This window comes from Alosa alosa, chromosome 11 (genome assembly GCF_017589495.1).
Source record: "Alosa alosa isolate M-15738 ecotype Scorff River chromosome 11, AALO_Geno_1.1, whole genome shotgun sequence".
In the NCBI taxonomy this organism is placed as follows: Eukaryota; Metazoa; Chordata; class Actinopteri; order Clupeiformes; family Clupeidae; genus Alosa; species Alosa alosa.
Window position 1 is genome coordinate 16,525,514 of NC_063199.1, and position 16,416 is coordinate 16,541,929.

The 16,416-nt window shown below is 40.9% G+C and overlaps 1 protein-coding gene across 2 annotated transcripts in view; it reads right to left on the bottom strand.

The window, feature by feature from the left end:
* LOC125303914 (S-adenosylhomocysteine hydrolase-like protein 1) overlaps positions 1 to 13,128 on the bottom strand; it is a 23,166-nt gene extending 10,038 nt beyond the window's left edge. The window contains exon 1 of one of the 2 annotated variants that reach the window (XM_048257874.1): positions 12,802 to 13,127. In XM_048257874.1, coding sequence (XP_048113831.1) covers positions 12,802 to 13,116 — 315 coding nt within the window. In that variant the 5' untranslated portion in view covers positions 13,117 to 13,127. Of the gene's footprint in view, positions 1 to 12,801 lie in introns of both variants that reach the window. The other variant, XM_048257875.1, reaches the window with a different exon arrangement.
* Between the last annotated feature and the right edge of the window lie 3,288 nt (positions 13,129 to 16,416).

Here is a 16,416-nt window from a genome sequence, read left to right on the forward strand (position 1 = left end):
GCCCTCTGACAGGTCTCCCAGCCTGCGCAGTGAAACCACTTCAGATGATCCAGAACGCGCGAGCGGCGCCTGGTCTACAACCAACCCAAAAGGGCACATGTTACCCTTTCGCTGCTCATCCAGCTACGCTGGCTACCTTATGGCGGCCCGCGATCAAATTCAAATTCTAACGCTTGCCTACAAAGTAGTCTCCGTTCTGCTCCCACCTACTTGAATGCCCTCGCATACAGACTTTACACTACCTCCAGACCGGCTAGGCCCTCTGATGTGGTGACGCCTAGCTCCTACCACGGTACGCCAAGCCAATCAAACTTTCTCATCTGTTGTTCCTCTGCCAGGAAATTGGAACCGCCAGTTCCTGGGGCAGGGACATCCTTTTCCACTTTTAAAACTCCTGAAGACCCAGCTCTTTAGAGAACACCTACTCTCATAGCAACACTTTACAACAAGTCTTACTGATCCTAGCACTCACCAGCCGCTTTTAAACTGACAAGTAACTGTTTAAAACAGCACCAATGAACTTATTCTTACTGTACTCTAATGTTTTTTTTTGTTTTTTTAAACTGTCCTAAAATTGTGAGAGAATTGTTCTTAAAAACGTATTGTTTACCATGTTGTTAGTCGCTTTAAAAAAGCTGCCAGCCAAATGTAATGTAATGTAATGTAATGTAATGTAATAAAAGGCACAAAAAATAAGGTTGGTGTAAGAGTTATCTGTGTGTTTATGGGATTAATGTGACCATGTTCCTATGTTTTGCTCTCTCTCCAGTTTACTAACAGGAGTGTCAAATTAATGTATCGATAGGCACAGTCAAACTGCCCTGGCTGACTAATTATGTTCAGCAAGCTTAACTTTACATGTCATAACATCAACTAAACATAAGTCACACATTCATTCTATCACTTGTAATATGAACGTAGCCTATTTCCTACAACTAGGTGAGATAATTGGCTATACTGAAGTTCCACAGTTAGCTAGCTAGCAAGCTAACCGTTTTGCATGGGATATTATGGTAAGTGTACATGCTAAATTTGTATAATACATTGGGTATTGCAAACAAATAAGGTTGGTAATGTACATCGTTTCGACATGAGTAAGTTACATAAACACAATTCTTCATAACTGCTGTGTTAGTAAAATGATTGAATGTCCTGTGAATTAATAATTACATGTAACGTCAACGAGTGATTACTAGCTGTCTTTCAATGATATAATGTTAACATGTTTTCCACTAAAATGGGGCGTGATGCAGATGCAGATCAGTTAGTAGGCTATGTAAAGGCATGATGCACACACTTGGTTGGGCTAACGAGCCAGCCAAAGAGTAGTAGCCTAGGCTGACGCATTAGTTGTGTGCCGCCAAAGATTTTTTCACAGTCACTTGTTCTGTTATCAACATTCCTCTTTGGCTGCTACTATTTGCGATGCACTCTGCTTTCGACATTCATTTAAATTAGATTCCATTCTTTTTAATACAACTCAGCACACCAGCATCGCACTTTGCAGCCGTGTATTCACGATTCAGTTATATTTGCCCATAAAATCCATTGTTCATCCAGTGTTTGCCTGTTAAAACTTCGGCATTGATGTGTGTGGCAAGTGACAGTGCACCATAGACTGTAGGCCTATAAAATGGCAATGCACTCATGTTGAAAAGTTCCTTATTTTCAACTGAACTCAAAGGTAATGAATATAGTATGAATATAATATTTTCTGTTTGTTATGCCCTTTATAATGTGTGTAGGCCTACATTTTGTGCATGCACTTCTGCAGTAGCATTTATTTCAGTTTATATCAGCTATATTTCCAAAGAATATAGTGTTGCCTCAGGTCTGCTGCACATCTTTTGAAATTTGATTTGAAATAATCAAATAGACCTAATAGAACTTACTTTGCTTTCATTTGAATCCAAATCAAGATAAACAATAATTATGACCGCCGCAAGAGCTTAAGCGGGCGGTCATATAGGTTTAGTCAGTTTTTTTTTTTTTCTTTTTTTTCTTTTCGCATGCCCAAATTTCCGTCAATGATTCCCGACACTGAAAGACCGGGTACACGAAACTTGGTGGGCATGTAACCCCATATGGATAGCATGGAACCATCGTTTTTCGTTTTGATCTGTAGCCCCCGCTGGACTGGACCCCAGAAAAGGAGGGTAGGGCAGACACAGTTTTCTGTGAATATCTCGAAACCGTAAGGTTTAGGAGGACCACCTTTTTTTGTATGTTGATCTCAAGGGGCCATGTCAACCCATTCCATAACCACTCATTTCATGTATAGCGCCACCTAGTTAAACACAAAAAAGTAAAAAATGAGGTGTTGTAATTGAAGGTATCTGTGACCTAACATAGTCAAAACTGCACGAAATTGGAAGTGTAGGATCATTATGACACCCTCTGTATGCACGCCAAGTTTTGTGGAATTCCGTTCATGGGGGCCACACAATAAATTAATTTATGTTACTATACACCAACTGGCCTGTAGGTGGCCGGAGACAGTTTCCTGTGAATATCTCGAGAACCGTGGGGCCTAGGAGGTCCACCTTTTTATGTATGTTGGTCTTAAGGGGGTATGTCAACCCATCCCATTACCACTTATTTCATGTATATAGCGCCACCTAGTTAAAAAATTAAAAAAGCAAAAAAATTAGGTGTTTTCATCACAATATCTCTGGCTGACAAGGTCAAAACTGCAATAAATTAAAAGTGTAGGATCATTATGACACCCTCCGAATGCATGCCAAGTTTTGTGTACTTTAGTTCATGGGGGGTCTTACAATAAAATAATTTATGTGTACATTTAGTGACGTACACCAACAAGGGATTCCCGGGACACTGAAAGACCGGGTACACAAAACTTGGTGGGCATGTACCCCCACATGGATAGCATGGAACCGTCATTCTTCGTTTTGATCTGTAGCCCCCTTCGCTGGACTGGACATCCCGAAGGAGGGTAGGGCAGACACAGTTCTCTGTGAATATCTTGAGAACTGTAGGGCCTAGGATGACCAATTTTTCCCAGATGTTTGCCTCCAGGGGTCATGTTAGCCCATTCCATGTGCACACATGTGCATAAACAGATACACACGCTATTACACACATACATTTACAGTAATCATATCGTATGACACATACTCACACAGTAGACATATGTACGCATGCATGCACATGCACAAACACACATACGCAGGCAAACACACAAGCACGCATACACACACACACACACACACACACACATAAACATAAATTTGTACACGACACATGCACACAATTCAAGAATTTTTCCGCCATCTACTCCCTGAATTTTGGTCATTGATACCGGGACACCAACCACCGGGTACATGAAATTTGGTGGGTATGTAGCCCCACTAGACTTTTACGGAAAATTTAATTTCGTCCCCCGCTGGGCCCCCTGAACCGCAAAAAAACAGTTTTTCCTAAATAAATACCTGAACCGTGGGCACTGAGGATGAAGAATCTTTATGGTATGTTGGTCTCAAGGGCCCACATCAACCTGGCTCATAATCACTCATGTGATTTGCACCCCACCCCGGTAAAAAATGAAAATGCAATATTATTCTGCTTTTAATCGCCTTCTATCTTCAGTTAAGATGTTCAGAACTGCACCAAATTTTATGTGTATGATTGACCTGGCATTCTCTGGGGTATGCCCAGTTTCAATGAATTTCATCCATGGGGGTCTAATAAAATTAGGTTATGTGTACATTTAGTGACTGTACACTCATTGGCCTGTAAATTGCGGTGCACACATACACACATGCACACACACAGGCACCCACATACTATCAGTATTAGAACGGCCGATACATAATTACAAATTCAGTAGGATTAAAAAGAAAGCCAAAATAAATATTCATCATCATCATGGCTGCATTTTCAGTATTGGCAGAAGTAGTCGTTTGTCCACTAGATGGCGATCGTTGCAGTGAGGCGTAATTTTGTTGGAAGTTAAAAGTGGGTTGGAAAAACAATGGACGCTTCCTACAAGGACTGTAATTTACCGCGAACATCTAATAAGGATAGGACGATGTTCACATGAAGTGTAATTCCCATTTCTTCTTGAAGCGAAATAAATCTGAGGATGTTTATCGGACATGCTTGGTTTTTACTGCAGGCACGCGTTAATCTTGTAATATCAATAAGGACCTAGGTAATGTTACCGTTAAGCTTGGTTGAGTGATGGAGGCATTTGATTGATTGCATTTGTAGAAAACTATAAATGCGGTTATACCAAGCAAATGTATAGCAGCACTGTTTGTATCTTTCGACTGTCATTTATTGCACGTGCTACAAAATCATTCTGTGCAATCGAAGATTTACCAACGCTACACCGGGTCTGATACAGTTTTGCCTATACATGTGTGAGACTGAGACGCCTGTTTATTTTGTTTTTAAGTGTGCGTGCAGGGTGTGAGAGGGGAATCGATGTGCTTTGATTACAGCTTGGTAGTTGTAGTCTGTGAAATTAAAAAGCACGTGTGTGTGAAGTATCCAAACAATGACACCTTCATTTCATTATGGCTGCTTTAGCAAAACACCTTAAGCTACTGTGTAGTGGGTCCCATTGAGAAGTGGCTACTTCATTCGCTTTCCTTGACTCATGGAGCTGCATGAATGTTATTACAACTTTTCGCCACGATATGACAGTTTAAGTCCCATTGATACTGTAAGGCGAAACCATTGGTTTCCAAAGGAGATTTTATTTGTGTCGCCAGCATAGCCTATTGACAATTTATGTTGTAAATAGGCCTACCTTATAATCCTACCTGTAGCTTAGGGAAGCTAACAGCTTTCTATTAGGATCTAGTTTGTTAGTTACCGTTTTGTCATAACTCCCTGATGCATTTTTGCATTTAGAATAGCCAGAGCGTGTATATCTCAATCGAAAAATTAAACAATATCGGTGCCTATGGACTAGGCTGGGTGAACCCAGCCTGATCTGCCTGCTATTTATTTTTGATTTCTTAAAAGATTGAGCTTGGTCTGATGAAAGCCAGACTAGCCATGGACCTCAGTTAAACAATGCAAGGGAACATGAATCAGCCTATATTTGCAACGAACAATAACGACAAAAGCTCTTCAACTTTGGCCCGCTAAAATGTGTATGAACAGTCTAGCGGCGCATTTCATCAAGGCCCATTTGACATGTCAGTTATTTGCACCACTGGTTAGATGTAAAACAGCATTTCGTTTCAGACTAGGCTACTGTTACTTAATTTGTGCATTAACAATAACGCTTCAGACTACTGTTACTTAATTGGTGCATTGACAATAAAGTATTACATGAACTAAAGATGACTAAAATCTTATGTAGAAGAAGAAACATTCACAAAAAATCCATCCATCCAAAAATGACCTTTGTTTTTGATAGCTGTTGAAAACGACATGGAACTGACAGAGATGTTTTTGTTTATAAATACATAAAAAAATACAATGTAGCCTACAGGTGTAAGTGACCTTTCATCAATCCAGTTGCAATGGATGAACTGTGATGAACTGCCCTACTTGTGATTGTTTAGAGATTTTAAAGGTTTTATAACAATGCTACATCTTCTTTGGCTATTCTACAATCTATTCACCTTTTCAGCACCAGTAGGCTACTTTCTGTGCAGCCGCACACACACACTCAGGCATGCCAAACAAGCATACACAAAAAGTTTCAAGAGTGGGGATGGAGTAAAATATGGAGACAAATTGAAGTGTGATTTATTTTCGCGGAACGGATGTACAGGACTGAGCGGCGGTCATATTTTGTACAGCTATGCGGTACATCTAGTTGCTTTATTGTTAATATGGGCTCCTGGAAAGTTCAGAAATGCAAAATAATAGAATTTTAATCATATGATAAAATATGTGATTAATCGTGATTAACTATAGGAATTCAGCGATTAATCATGATTAAAAATTTTAATCGTTTGACAGCACTAGTTATTATCATTGAGACAACAGGGGTATACAAAAAAAATCCGATTGTAGCTTACAGCAGCCGACTATTTAGGTTAAGTTTATAACGTTGTGGACGCCCACCAAACGTCTTCTGCCTCACGGCTGCGCGCGCATCTAGTTTTGTTGGTAAACGGGAAACCAGTGTATACTGCGATTGCAAAAAGGGTAGCGGAGCCGTAATGTTAACGTTAGCTATTCCCATCCGCTTTTTAGACTAACGTTATAGGTTAACTTCTAGCTAGCAGTAATGTTGACGAAATAGTTGAATTATTCATTCCATTTCCGAAAGGGTGATTCAGTGGTGTCATTCATGATTATAAACAGTAATACTGTACACACATTTATGTTTATCTGCTATTATTTAATATGAGAACACGTTTATTTTATCACCCTTTGCAAGCATATAATAATAGCCTAGTGGACGGCAAAAAGACGAATCAAATAAATGGGTTGTAATGGGACATCCACGGCTAGGAAATTATAGTGAGATTTAACCGTAGTAATGCCCTTCCAGGACTGCAAGCGCTTAGGCAAAGTCTATGGCAAGATCTGAATGTAAATGGATAAACCCGTTCAAGCGTTTTCTTTATTTCCCATTTCTTTCAATTCTTTAACTTAAGACATGTAAGAATTAAGCCTACTTATTCGCTGGGCAACGTACAAACTGATGAGTTTCATTAGCCCTAGCACTATGAGCTACGATAAGCGTCAGCTAGGAGAGCTATGGCAGCTAGTTATTATTTCATGTTCTGATATGATATGCTTAACGTTTTGACTATGTTACAGCTGATAAAAGCATGACAAATAAAGTAACCAAATCGCTTTGCAATATTTTAGTCCAGAAATACTCATGGGTGCTCATTTACAGTAATGTTACGACCCATCTGCCCTTGCTGTTACCTCCAGTTTTAATAACTAGATCTGTGGTTTAGCACCAAAATCTGGGTGGTCAGTGGGGAACGCTGATTGGTTGTGTTGATTGGCTCTTCAGAAAGGCAGTAAAATTAGAGTCAAAAGTCCGTAAGCATTGCAAATCAGTTTCACAAGCTCGTACTTTCAATGTTGCGCAGGAAATCATCGCGTAGCGTCACGTAGGAGATTCACACACGTACAAAGTATTTGTGCAGGTACAGATTTTTTCCACACGTGTACAAAATATTTTTACAGATCCTCATTTCTCCCCCATATATGTACAAAACATTTCTACAAATACACATTTCTTTCACACATGTACAAAATATTTCTACAGGTACGAAATGTCTTTGCACATAGAGAACTTCTTTTGCACAGCTGCAAAACTTTATGTGAACATCTTTACATCTTTCTCAATATTAAAGACCTATTTTGACTCCATAGCATCAGTCCACCAGTGAGTATTACTATTCTGTACTACTATTCTGCAGCAGAGCACACCACAGAAATGGTCAAAGTTCAAGTGTTGAGAATGCGCTGCATGGTACTGTAAGTGACAAGCACACTCATCCACATTATATGCTATGTATGGGGTTATGGCAGTGTAGGCTAAGTAAGTAAGTTACAGCAGCTATAGCATAACTTAGTGCATTATGATATTATAGCATTAAACAATAAATGTACAACCTAAACGGTCTCGTTTTGTATTTTTAAATACTTTACCAAAAAAGCCCATTTTAAACAGTATCCTGTGTTGCAGGAACACAGCACTTCCATGTAAAGCGAGTGATACTGCTGAGGGAGTGGTACCTTGATGTTGAGGGACTGCACTGCCTCGGTCTGCCCCTTCACCTTGCCTACATGGACCAAGTTGTAGACCTTCTTCATGGTTTTGGCAGTAAATTCTGAGAATCCAACTCTCAGGCATAAAAAACAAAGCAAGCTGAAATATGTTGCAGATGGTATAGGTCTTGTAGGAAATTATGTATTTTTTCACCTACAGATGAACAGCACCTTTGAGTCAGAAGCATTTAAATGAGCTTCAGTAGGTTGAGGAGTGTAGAGGACACTCTGTGATCTTTAAGGTGACGTATTCAAGGACAATGATTAAGCCGTTGCAACGGATTCACGCCTTTGTAATAGCTGACTTTGACTGAAATTGGATACTTCGTCCTGTCTAGTCGATGTGATGATTACCTCCACGGATATAAAGCATTGTGGATATGAAAAGAAACCACAATTCATGAAACAAAAACTCATTACAATATCGCATTACAGTACTACACCTATAGCATCGCATTGATATGCATTAGATGTTATATTTGAGTTATGTTGTGTTGGTCTCAATGAGAAAATAATAAAATGTCCCAATTATTTGCCTCGATAGCTGTTCCCACGGCAATACAAACAAAGGTTTTAATTAGAGGGTACACATATGTATTTTTTTCAAGAACACAGGTAGGGAAAAGGTAGGCTACTTTACAAGTCCCATGGGAACACAGGTGATGTGGTGAAGGCCCACCTGCAGGTGTGAGTAGTGGAAACTCACTGGATTCTAACAATGACTCATTGTGCCTGGCGTGAGATGCAGACACACACTCACAAGCGCACACACACACACACAGAGAGAGAGAGAGAGAGAGAGAGAGAGAGAAACACAGACACACACAAAAACCATCTTGATCTGTGCACTTCCAGATCCAGAGGGAAGGAAGCCTTTAATATGAGCAAGTTAAAAGTCCAAACAAGTTTCCTATGATGAGGCATGATGCAATGGTTTCCTATCTAGGCCTACTTGAAGGTGCTATTTATTCTATTAGTATCAGTTCCATCGATTGTGATGGGAAACGTGAACTCACTGGCTAACAAGACTGACGAACTGGCTGCCCTGGTTAGAAACCAGAGATTATACAGGGAATGTAGTTTGCTATGCTTTACGGAGACGTGGCTAACAAGCCATATCCCCACTTCTAACGCTGAGCTGCCCGGCTTCAGTGTAGCTCGTTTGGACAGAGACCGTAAACTTTCTGGCAAAAAGAAGGGTGGTGGACTGGTGCTGTACATAAACAATGGACCCTGGACATGTTACAGTAAAGGAAACTGTATCCTGCAAGGATGTGGAGTTATTAGCGGTTAGGGCTCTTACAGAGTCAACGCATCGCTACGCATACGCGCCCGCAAGGCTACGCATCACTACGCTTCGGCAGCCATTATGCGTCGATGCGTAGCAAAATGTGTCATCCCAGTTTTTGATACGCGACGCATGCAATACTATGCGTTGTCGGTGGGGGCGACACTGCAAGTATTGTACATTATGTCAAGTATATGTTATATTTACAGAAGAAGGTTTAAATACAATGGCCAGCGAAGAGGAAAAATTATGCAAGCTTATCATTCTTTTACGGTCTATGGAGCTCCGCATTGTAGGTTACATGCTATTCATTGTGTATAACATGATTGTCACTTGGAGGAGACTTCAGACTTGTAGATAACTTATGTTAGTATAGTTAGCTAACCGCTGCTAACGTGCTAGCATCGTCACGTCAGAAAAGCATGGGGCTGTGCACAGTTGTGTACATGTATTCACCATAAATTAATAAAATTGAAGTGGCTCTGCAATGTAGGCTATGTTTCAGTTTATTTACAGTAGCCTAAGCCTACCATGTTCCTTACATGACATGACCCAGTGTTCTTGTAACATGCAGTCAATCTACCACAGCAAATCACACTCACCTCCCGTTTAAGTTTGTCACCCAACAAAGCTAGATATTATTTTTTATACACGTGTCTCCATGTCATACTGGAATCTTGGATGGATGATTCTAAATTAAATCTGATCCGTGGGTCTCCAAAAGAGCCTCTTATGCCACTTTTACAGACAGCCTGAATATCACTCGGAATGTCAGTCACAAGTGACTGCTACCCCCTGTTGCGTGAGCGATGTTTTGCATTTCACCTATCGGCCGCGTTGCTTGCGTCCACCGTGTAGACTATGAAAGGGCTCGCGTCGCTAGCGTTGCTTGCTCGCGTTGACTCTGTAAGAGCCCTTACGGCTCCTACACACAGTTGCGTTCCGTCAACGCATGCCAGTGGGTGTTCCCGACGGTAGCTATGCAAATGACTTGAAGTATAACCGTAATTTGATTGGTTGGTGCTGTCAGTCGATTGGCTTGATTGGCTGGTGCCGTCTGTCGGTGCAGCAACAGCTGAACTTCTCAACGCGAGCGGCGGGAGAAACGTGACGCAACGGACCCACAATTCAGTTCGGCAGCGGATGACGTGAGCCCATGTAAAGTGAATGGGATGCGTCTCCAGCAACGCAACGCACGCAGCTGTGTGTAGGAGCCGTTAGTCTCCGTCCGTACTACATGCCAAGGGAGTTCTCGCCATAGGTTCTCGCACGTCTGTGTTTACGTTCCACCTCGAGCTCTCCCGGATACAGCATGTGACGTCATACACTCCACAATCGCAAGGCTTCAAACCCAACACAGTGATGCCTTTTTTGTGATCTCTGGCGACTTCAATCACATAACACTGGATTCCACACTCACAAATTTCTACCAGTTTGTTGACTGCCCTACAGGGAAAAACAGGACAATAGACCTCATGTATGCAAACGTGAGGGATGCATACAGTGCAAACCCCCTTCCCCCACTGGAAAAGTCAGACCACAACCTCGTTCATCTCCAGCCAATGTACAAGCCCAAAGTACAGAGGCTACCAGTTGCCACACGCACCTTCAGAAAGTGGACACCTGAAGCGGATGAGGCTCTGAGGCTCACTCTGCTTTGAGTGCACTGACTGGAGTGTGTTACCTAGCGTTCATGGGCTTCGGAAAAACCTTTTTCCCAGTGAAACATCATCATTCCGCGTCGTTCACGTCACGTAATGTGTGAGTCAGAGGTCGGAAACTGGGGCTAGATTTTGCCAAGGGGGCAGGCGAATTCCCGGAAGTAGAAGAATCAATGGAGGCTGGAGGGACCACTTCTCTGCTAACCCCCATAGAAGCCCATTCATTTTAGGATTTTTTTGAAATGCCATAACTTCATATAGCATATATCCTGTGCCGACATTGTAGCTTCTGTATTATCTACATAAACAATAGAAGGCAAAACAGGTTCAGCTACCTCGTATGTAACGTTGAGGTTCCCGTAAGAAGAATAGTTAGCGAGTTCGGTTGTAGGGAAGCTAACGCACCGTAGGGAGATAACCGTATTGTTTGGATAAGAAGCTCAGTCCAGCCAGCACGGAAACTCATGAACAAAGCTATGTAGCCTACAATACCATTGTATGTTAAGGTAAAGCATTGGATAGAGGCAAGTAAACCTAATGAAAAACGGCACTAACGATAATCATTTGAGGTTTTCGATGGATTGACCGTAGGTCAGAAAAGTGTTAAGAAGATTAGCTTCTAGTGCTAGGTAGCAGTGCTAGGCTATAACCAAAGATCCTTAATATATATATCATATGCTTTATCAACCGTCTCTGCTATAACTTTTTTGTTTGTTTAACCATGACTGTTGAAGATGATCATGTGTGGTAGTTTCAACATTAAAGGAGAATTCCGGTGTGATATTGACCTAAAGTGTATTGAAACATGATACCGAGTGTGAACGTATGTCTCATAGCCCATCTCGGCTTGTCCCCTGCACTCCAAAATCTGGCGCTAGTTAGCCGATGCTACCAGCAGCTTTTTCAATAGTGGTGCTTCGGCATCGGGCTAGCCATGCAAATAAATCACTGTTTTACACCCATTTACGAGGCTCAATGCATCTCCACACTTCATTGGTAGACTTCCGAGGGCCCTGACATTTAAAACGAGACATTGAGAACTTTGAAAAAGCACTGGTAGTTTACTTACAAGACGATTTATACAGACAGTATCTTCACGAAGTTTAGCGTTTGCAGCCATCTTCAATTTAGTCACGATAAGTCGAGCAACGAGTAAGAATGAACAGGTATGATAAGGGATCAGATTCCAAAAATAATTCAGTGGAAATGCATGGATTCCAGTTGCTGCTACTGGAGGAAACTGGAATCCATGCATTTCCACTGAATTATTTAGTGAACTGAAATATTTAGTATAATTTGTATTTTAGTATATATTTATCTTCTACTGTCCTTATTGCTTAGTTGTGTTTTTTTATATTATATACTTTTAATTACTTTCTGCTGTTAGTGAATGTGTGTGTTGTCTGTATGCTACTGTGACCTTGAATTTCCCCTGGGGATCAATAAAGTATCTATCTATCTATCTATCTATCTATCTATCTATCTAACTCAGAAAAACATGATTTCATACATATGCATACAAGTGCATACATATTTTACAGTATATCAACCAGTTTTCTTAATTCAAATCTTTGGTTCATACAGTAGGTCATAGGTATTTCACACAATCTAACATGCATTACAGTTTTTAACAAGCCAGATTACAAACATATTTTTAACCAAATATGCACTGTTCATTCTAAACAATTAATAATTCATGTAAACTTCTATACTACTACTTCTCACAAACCAATACAACCACTTTGAGTGCCATTTCACTGCTGCATCTCTAATAAAATGGAAATATAATAAAATGGAAGATATTCATACCAATGGCCAAATGTGCCCCCAAATCAGTTCTTGTGGTAAAATCACGTCACATCAGTGACAACTGATGCTTTAGGCTATTTATCATATCACTTAGCACTCATTTTAACCTGGTGAGCATCTTAGATTTCTAGGATGGCAGCCGTGACGAATCATGATCTGATCGAGACGTTGCTGACTGACACCTGCAATAGTTGCACAATTGTTTGCGCTGAACTACCACTGTGGCAATATCACCGAAGCCTGACTAGTTTTTCGTGATAGGCTACAGCTGACACAAGTGGGTCAGACACAAGTGCTATTATTTTTTAAAGGCCAACTTACATTTTCTACATCCTTCTTCACTGCTTCCTTGACATTTGCAGAATCCTTTTTCACTGAGAAATTAGCAGAGTCCTTTTTCTTGCCGACTAAGACAATGTTGACTGAACGTCTACTTGCCGCAGCCTCAAGCATTTTCAGAATGTAAGTAGATGTCAGAGCACCCTCGCCTGAGTCGCAGTCGTTTATGTTCTCCAATATTGAGCCATATTCTGTTGATTGAACCATTTGATTGACGTCCCTTTCTACACTTGTTGCTTCCGCTGCCATACTTGTAAAGTATAGCTTACACAATGACTGCAGGTCTTTCGTGGGCATCTGATTGTGTTAAGTGCTTCAAATGTCCTGGTCGTTTTCGCTTCATAGCAGCAGGTGGGTTTGGTCAATACTGTATTAATGCAGGTAGCTATAACAAATGAGGGTTCCAGAAACTGCCTGCCAGGCAAATCATCTGATCGTCGTGGTATCATGAAGCATGTAGGCCCATCCTCAATGTTTACTATCAGCACTAGTGCCATGTTTGGCAGAGATTCTATCTGGACTTTCCTGAGGTCATGCACTGTTTTGCATTGCGGTCTCTGTTGTGTCAACTCATTCTGTATCCCCTGCAGGGATGCATGTACACAGAATGGGTAGCCGAGTTGTAGAAGGCAGTCTAGCCTGTAAGGAATTCACCTGGTCACTGCTCATTCAGTACTTCTTATTCCACCCTAAGGTGGTTGGTGGTTCAGGTGCCTATTTAAAGGTCTAAACTCTGGTGGCTTATAATAACCACACTCTGTTTTGGTCACATGGGCAGGTGTTGCTACTGTATGTCTGTCCTTTTGTCCTAATGGTGTGCCACCAATGAGTCCTGTAAGACATATACTGTATTTTGAATAGTTGAGGATTATGCTGTTGATGCATTACACCAGCAATGTTGGCGCTGGTCCAAGGTCTAAACTCTGGTGGTTTAGAATAACCACACTCTGTTTTGGTCACATGGGCAGGTGCTGCTATGTCTGTCCTTTTGTCCTAATGGTGTGCCACCAATGAGTCCTGTTAGACATATACTGTATTTTGAATAGTTGAGGATTATGCTGTTTATGCATTACACCAGCAATGTTGGCGCTGGTCCAAGTTCTTTGGAGGACAGCCATCGGACAGTGAGTATTTGACAGGCCTGGAACATCAAGTATGCTGTTAATATCAAATGACCTTTCTGTTGTGTCCTTACTTTACTACACCTCAACATGATGCCATGATACTGTAGATTTCTTGACAGACCACCCACCCTGCATGATTCCAAGCTGAGTAAATCAACTATACCAACCAAGAAATCAAGCTCTCAATTTTTATTCCATTTGAACAGTTACTTAAACTAATCAAGTCAGATTACTGCACTTGTTTCCAATAACCATCTAACCTTCTGTCTTATATTTGTCTTTTTGTTAAATGTAGTAATATGTAACCTGTTTGTTGTGTCTGGACTTGTCATTATTCTATACCATTCTGTTTGTCCTACCTTGTCATTATGGTACAGTATACATTTCTGTTGTTGTTCTTATTGTTTATTATACGGCTCTTCACAATGCAAGTAGAATGCTCCATTGACTTGAATGGGATTTCCGAAAGTTCTAGCGGTCATTATTTCTTGGGAAAGGACCTCTGAAAACAAGAATGACCGCTGTCAATGGCAACGGAGTTTGTGCTTGGAACTCCATTCAAAAGTGAAAGCAGACGGTTGATCAGCTGTGTTCTAAAGAATGTTTGATTCAAGTTCAGCGTGTGTTGCGAACTATTTGTTTCTCAGCAAAAGCCACGACGAAACGGTAACAAATAAGTGTAAAGAGACATATCATGGAGTTTATTTTTTCGCTTTGGCAAGTAGTCAGATTATAATAAAGCGGGATAATGTATAGAACGCCATCATCATGGGAAAATAAGTCCCTTCAGGGCGAAACAAGACCCCTCCGCTGGCGTGTCGGGGTCCGATTCGCCCTGTCGGGACTTATTTTCCCCATAATGACCGGCGTTCTATACATTATCCCTTACATATTTGCTGTCCCAGGGCTCCCTTGAAAAAGAGATTTAAGATCTCAATGGGACTCACCTGGTAAAATAAAGGAAAAATGAATAAAATGAAATACAATAAAAAGGCCAATAGGGGGCACTTTTTTACATTTTTCCACAATGGATATTTTTTTTGGGGGGGCATTGGAAAAGGTGTGAGGTTTCCACGTCTGTGAAACCAAACAGCAATTCAATATTGGGCAATAGGGGGCCATCATTATTTTCCATGATGGATTTGTACATGAGGGTTGTCAAATGAGATGCAGGGAGGTCTAGTGTTTCTGTGTTTTGTAAATTTCCATGGCATGTGGTTGTGAAATAGGAGGCAGGAATTAGTAGGTTAGGCTAAATTACTCATTTCATAATTAGTAAATTAGTAAATATTACAGTTGTAATATTACATGAATACACAATTTCTATGTTTTTAAGAAAAAGGCATGTAATGATTGTCTTGACTAATGCTTCAGCATCAATTAGGAAATGCAGAGCTATGGCATGCTCTGAGGAAATGCGGTCAACATTGCCATCTAATGGCGACAAAAAATCAAATGCACTTTTTAAGGTGGAGTCCAAATTTAAAAAGGAACACGCAACATTTTGGGAGATTAGCTTATTCCCCACCCAATCAAACTCCCCAGGCCACCCAAACCCCCCTAATCTCCCATTACCATCCCCACCCCAACACCCACTCAAACTCCCCAGGATCCCCTGTATACCCATCCCCACCCCAACACTCCGCTTCAGAACTCTATGAGGACCTCTGCTGGTGAAAGTTAAGGATAGCATTGTGTCACAAAGTGTTTCAGACATTAGCCATGAATGTCTTTAAGTCGAAGATGAATAAATGTTGAGCATGAATTAATGGATAAATAAATAATGTCATAAATAGGCCTAACTAAGCCTATTTTGTACCCTGCATGAATACAAATGTAATTGCCTTCTCTACAAAAACAATAAAGGTAGTAATATAGCTGCAAGCAGCAATGAGGGGGCCAAGCAGATAGGCCGGAGTAACCATGGCAACGAAATGCTGTTAGCTCAATGCTGCAATCAGACGTAGACGTTTCACGTCTAGCACGTCAAAAGTTACAAGGCAAAATGCATTTTTGCTAATTGCAGTGACCCTAGAGGTCAAAGGTCACAAAATTTCTTCGGCATTCACCTGATGGGGTCATGAGTCCATGTACCAAGTTTGGTTTTGATACATGCAACGATTGCTGAGATATGAGCTCACTTCCTGTTTGGCGGCTTCGCCACAAATTTCGATTGGATGTGACGGGCGAACGCTTCTATCAGTTGTTACAGAAATAAATGAAGTGACAAGGCATGGTCTGAAGATGGTCTGTGCCAATTTTGGTGAAGATCAGATGAAATTTGTGACCTGTGCAAAATTGTTGGTGTTTTTGATCAAATCAAATATGGCGGCCAAATAAATTATATTGATGTGACAAGTTGCCCTCAGTTGACCTAAGGACCTTTCACAGTATTACTAGACACCACTAGTACAATTTAATTCTAAGCACAGCAGCAGCTACAGTGGGCATCGCTTTGAAATGACCACTTCAT